Below are 5425 nucleotides of genomic sequence, written 5' to 3'. Positions count from 1 at the left end.
TTATTGCTTCTCTTTGTTCTTCCCCCTTTGCATTTCAGGTGTATGAACACAAGGAGAAAAGGTCCAACAAACCTAGTTCCAAGAGTTGAAGACATTAGAGCACTTGAGAGGGAGATTGCAAGACAGAGAAGAGAAGTAGAGCAACAGGCTCGCTTGCATAGGTTGGGGTTTGATATGGAGAATCCGCCTCAATATGGTGATGCCCTAGGGGGCATTGATCCAAGAGTTGATCATCTTAGACCACAGCATCCACAGCGCTAAGCTAGAGCCATTGGAGCCTATGATCAACCTCACATTCATGGTCATAGGTTGGGAATCAGAGCACCAGCTGTGGAGAACAACAACTTTGAGATCAAGTCAGGGCTGCTTAACACCATAGAGAACAACAAGTATCATGGCCTTGCTGCTGAAGACCCTTTTGATCACTTGTACAACTTTGATAAATATTGTGGCTTGTCCAAGACCAATGGTGTTTCTGAAGATGCCTTCAAGCTCAAGCTGTTCCCCTTTTCTTTGGGAGACAAAGCACACCAATGGGAGAAGACTCTTCCAAGTGACTCTATCACAACTTGGAATGAGTGCAAGAGGGCTTTCTTAGAGAAGTTCTTCTCTATCACAAGGACGGCCAAGATCAGGAATGAGATCTCTAGCTTTCAACAGAAGAACCTAGAGGGCTTTAGTGAAGCTTGGGAGAGGTTCAAGGGCTATTGGTCTCAATGCCCACATCTTGGCTTCACCGAGGAGAGTTTTCTCAGTACCTTTTACAGAGGTGCTCTTCCAGAGTTCATGAGCAGATTAGACACAGCCAGCAATGGTTTCTTCTTGGGTAAAACTGAAGAAGATGCAGAGGAGCTGGTGGAGAACATAGTTAAGAGTGACTCAGTCTACAGTGAGGAGTATGATAGAAGCAACAGAGGTGATGATCAGCACACCAGGAAAGAGCTGAAGTCTCTCCAAGCCAAGTTGGATCTACTCCTTGCAGAAAAGGCTAAGCAGGAGAAGATGAACTTTGTTGGTGACCAGAAACAAGAGGCACCTCCAGTGATCAATGAGGTTGATGGTTTAGAAGGCCAAGAGGAGCTGTGCTTCATCAATGCTAATGGCACATGGTACAAGAAAGAGCCCAACTTTCAGTACCAAAACAACTACCAGCAAAGGCCACTCTAGAACAATCAGCAAGGAGGTTACCAAGCCAACCAGTCTCCTCAGACTCAAGGAAGCTCTTCTCAAGCTCAAGCTCCAGATTCAAGTGTGGATTCTATGTTCAAGCAACTCTTGGAATTTCAGGCCAGAAATGAGAAGACCATGATTTATGAGTTCAAGAACATCCATGCAAAGATTGATGGGAACTATTCTGACCTCAACAACAAGTACATGCAACTTGCCTCTCGTCTCAAGGCTTTGGAGAGTCAAGTTGCTTCTATGCCTTCATCCTCCAAGCAGCCAATGGGGTCTCTACCAGGGAAACCAGAAAAGAACCCCAATGAGTCTTGCAATGTTGTCTTCTCCACTACTTCTCCAGAGATTGAGCTGAGTGATCATGAGAAAGGGGAGGATGAGATTGAAAGACTGGTATTTGGAACTGAGTTTGGGGAAGTTAAGAGATTTGTTGTGGCCACAGCTGAAGCACAGATTATGAAGGACGCTGCCAGGAAGGTTGAAGCAACGAATTTGCAAAGAGCTGAGCACAAGGCTGAGAAACAAGTTGAGAAGAGAGCTGACAACAAGCTGAAAAAGGTTAAGCTAGAGGAAGCCACTGAGGTTGAGCTATCACCCTATGATAAGCTCCCTTTCCCCCAAAGAGTTCTCACCAAAGCTCAGAAGAAGGTGCTCTCCAAGTTCAGGAAAGATCTTAGTGATGTTGGGGTCAGGCTTCCAGAAATCTCGGGTATGCGTGAAACTCATGTCCTGATGATGCTCATCAATGACATTCTAGACCACCAAGCTGAAGTGGCCGAGCTTTTGGACATCTCCATTACGAAGATTGATCCACCAATCCCTCCAAAGTCCCTCCCTAAGCTTGAGTCTCAAGGGATGTTCACCTTACCTTGCTACCTTGGTAAGCTCACTTTTGGTGATGCTCTTGTTGATTCTGGTGCAAGTGTGAATGTGATCTCAAAAGAGATGTTGAAGAGTCTAGGGATTGAGAGCATGGAGCCAAAAACATCTTCCCTACAGTTTGGAGATTCCTCTTCTACAACTCCTATTGGTCTCATCAAGGACTTCCCTTTGAAGATTGGAGCATGCACCATTCCTATAGACCTCACTGTTCTGAAGATGGCAACTGAGAAGAGAGTCCCATTGATCCTTGGCACTCTATTCCTTACAACAGTAGGAGCTTGCATAGACTTTGCCAACAAGAAGGTCACACTCGTAAATCTGAACAAAGATGTCTCCTATCCATTACAATCACCAAAGATGATTGCTGAGTATTGTGGAACAATCACTTGTGGAGCATCCTCCATGAGAAGACCAAGGCTGAAGGGGTTGGTATTAAGAAAGAAGGTCTTGCTGGAGAGTCCTCTAAAGAGCTGTGTGATGAGCACTTGGAAAATGCTACAAAGGAGGAGGTGAGTAGAGCCACAAAGGCTGCTCATGGCAAAAATAAGATGATGAAAGAACATTACCCTCCACCTCTTGATATAATGCCACATACTCTTACTCTTCACCCAATGAAGTTCAAGGATGGAGCTATTGAGTACAAGATCAAATGCAAGGGAAAGTCTACACCATTCTCAAGTGCAAAAACCATCATCACTTCACAGCTCCAAGATGATCCAATCAAGCTTCAAGAGCTTCTCTCTCAAGTCCTCACCATCACTCTTGAAGGTGGGAAAGATCCTCCTCTTCATTAGCCAATTGGAAGGAAAGTCAAGCTAGAGACATAAAACAAGCTCACTTGGGAGTAAGTCCCATGGTATCCTCTGTATATATCTTTTTCTTGCTTTAGTGTGTTTGAATAAGCTTAGGGACAAGTTTGGGGGAATTCTAAAAAATTCCCAAAGGTCATGTCAAAAATTCCAAGGTGACAACAAGTCCTCCCTCCTCATTTCCCTTCTCTTATGACAGCCAACTTCAAGTAAGTGCATTCTAGCTTTGTAAGTTATCATGTTTATGTATTTCTCTTAGATCTCTCCTTTGAGCTTATTCTCACACAAGAGACTGTGTGAAGTAAGTTTGGGGGAGAGTCTACTATCTCACATTGTGTTTTGTTTTGTCTACTTGTCATTAAGTCTCATGCATTGCATTGTGAATAATTATTTGCATAGAAAATCCACAAAAATAGAAAAATTTCGAAAATCACAAAAATAAGCATTTAGTTGCATCATTTACATCTTTAGGATTGAGTCTAGAAGCATTTAGATTGCATTCATGCATTGGGAGAAACCTTGTAAAGAATACATGTCTAGAACTCAATTTGACATCCTAGCTAAAACATATCAAGTAGCTTAAGCATCTTTTGAAAAAACTTGTAAGCTTCGAGCCTTGAAAACTCTTCTTGAAACTTGTTTGCTTGCTTGATATTGGCATTGTTCTTAAAATCAGCTCCAAACTGAACTTGGCTTGAATGAACTTAATCTCTCTTGCATATGGGCACTTGCATACTTGATCATGGATCTCATACACATTTGGGTTATCTTATTCCATTATACCAATCTTTGTTAACCCAAATGGCACTCCATACCCTACAACCCTAACCATTCTTTGAGACCAAACATTGAATTGCATGAGTGAGGCCTCTTTTTATAGCTTGTCATGTGCAAAATCTTGAGAGTATTGGATGCGACATAGATTTGTTCTCATCTCGTGCTAGCAAAATGAGCTAGCATTTGGGGATGGTGAGAGGGGTTTTATGTGTTCTAAATGTTAATATCTTGGGTTTGGAGAGTGAGAAAGATGAGAAAGATGAATAAAAGAGTGTCATTAGAAAAGAAAACTCTAGGGAGAAAAAGAAAATATGAAGCTCTAGGTTATGTACAAAAGAACCTTCCCCCTTATAAAAAAAAAAAAAAAAAAGAGAAAAAGAATCAAAGAGAAAGTGGGGAAGGAAATGAGAAAGAGTTAGAGTTAAGTGTTGTCAAGAAAAGGAATTAAAGTCCCTAGTTGGTTGAGTAAAAAAAAAGAGAGTTGTTCATTGGGCGAGTGATGTGAGTGGGTTTTATTTTGGTTTTGAGATGATGATAAAAGGGTAGAACTTGTAATCACTTAGTAAAATGGTAGAATGATAAGAATGAATCTATGTATGCATGAGTTGCTTCTAATCTAAGATAAATTTTGCATAATGATCAAGTTCCTTGTTCTTGAGTGATAACCACCTTGGAATAATAACATTTGAATCCTTCTTTTCATTCATATTAGACCATTGCTTACCTAGCCAAATGATTGAGATCATGTGCCCATTTGTGAGAATTCACCTTGTGTGTGTGTGTGTTAATCAATGTGAGAGCTGGTTGAAGGAACTTGTTAGTTGATGAGTATTGCAACTTGAGTAGAGGCATAAGAGTATGGATAGGCCTAGAGAAGCTAGAGTATAATAAGGGAGTTGCTCATGCTATTTGCAATGTTTTATTTGGGATGTCATATTGAAGGCTAGAAAGTGTTTCTTTTGGCTAAGCTCCCATCTTTATATCTCTCCTTCTTGAGTTTTTGAAAAGTTTACTTGAGGACAAGTAAATGACTAGTGTGGGAGAGTTGATATCTTGCATATTTACATGGTTTTAACCATCATTTCTTGTACATAATGATCACATAGATTAAGAATTAGGCATCTTTAGGGTCCATTTTGCATACATGAGTTTTTATTAGAGGCTAGAGTGTGCTATGGAGTTCTTAGAGGTGTTTAGAGACATTTGTGGTGAAAAAGGGTGAAAGATGATCATGGATGGAGGTCTTAAAGATCTCTTCTGTTGCTAATATTTTTGGAAGACATAGTAAATTGAGTTAGCTTTCCAATGGAAGTGGTTTCAAGTCATTTGGATCTGTATTGGAGGAGTTATGATCGATTTACTGGAGGCATATCAACCCTGACGCGGGTTGGACCAACTCTTACCCGGGCGCGAGAAGAGGAAGATGGACGAGAGGGCCGACACGGGTAGATGGACGCGGGTTAGCTTACCCGGGCGGCCTCACCAGAAGCTGGACGAGGAGCTGAAGCGGGTTGGACGACGCGGGTTGCGACTGATGACTTCTACCCGAGTCGCGGGTTTTACTTTTGCGATTTTAGACATCTTTTTAGGGTATTTTAGACTTTCTAAAGGAAACCATTAGATTTTCCAAGGACATATAAATACTCTTGTAATCCCAAAGTTGAGATTTTATCTTATTATCTATCAAATCAAAGACCATTTTGGAAAAAAAATCTAACCTTGATCATAATTTCTTATCTTTGCTTGATTATCTTGCTCTCTAATCATGTTTAACCTTG

At 41.2% G+C, this 5425-nt stretch overlaps 1 protein-coding gene and 1 non-coding gene across 2 annotated transcripts; one reads left to right on the top strand and one right to left on the bottom strand.

Moving 5' to 3' along the window:
• Positions 1-627: 627 nt before the first annotated feature.
• LOC125586534 lies at positions 628-734 on the bottom strand. The gene has a single exon (XR_007323069.1). It is a non-coding gene; the product is annotated as a small nucleolar RNA R71 (small nucleolar RNA).
• A 571-nt stretch (positions 735-1305) lies between these two features.
• LOC125585846 lies at positions 1306-2855 on the top strand. Its single transcript, XM_048755547.1, has 2 exons — positions 1306-2373; positions 2472-2855. The coding sequence occupies exons 1-2, from the start codon at positions 1306-1308 to the stop codon at positions 2853-2855; spliced, it is 1452 nt and encodes a 483-aa protein (XP_048611504.1).
• The last annotated feature ends 2570 nt before the right edge of the window (positions 2856-5425 follow it).

This window comes from Brassica napus, chromosome C4 (assembly GCF_020379485.1).
Source record: "Brassica napus cultivar Da-Ae chromosome C4, Da-Ae, whole genome shotgun sequence".
Lineage (NCBI taxonomy): Eukaryota > Viridiplantae > Streptophyta > Magnoliopsida > Brassicales > Brassicaceae > Brassica > Brassica napus.
Note: the sequence above shows the minus strand (reverse complement) of the source record. Positions and strands in the feature narration are given on the sequence as shown.

Bases quoted from the DNA above. Each gene is read 5' to 3' on its own strand.
- LOC125585846 (XM_048755547.1), top strand. From the start codon at position 1,306: ATGATTTATGAGTTCAAGAACATCCATGCAAAGATTGATGGGAACTAT. The intron at 2,374-2,471 runs GTAAATCTGAAC...CTCCATGAGAAG, and splicing joins CCAACAAGAAGGTCACACTC to ACCAAGGCTGAAGGGGTTGG.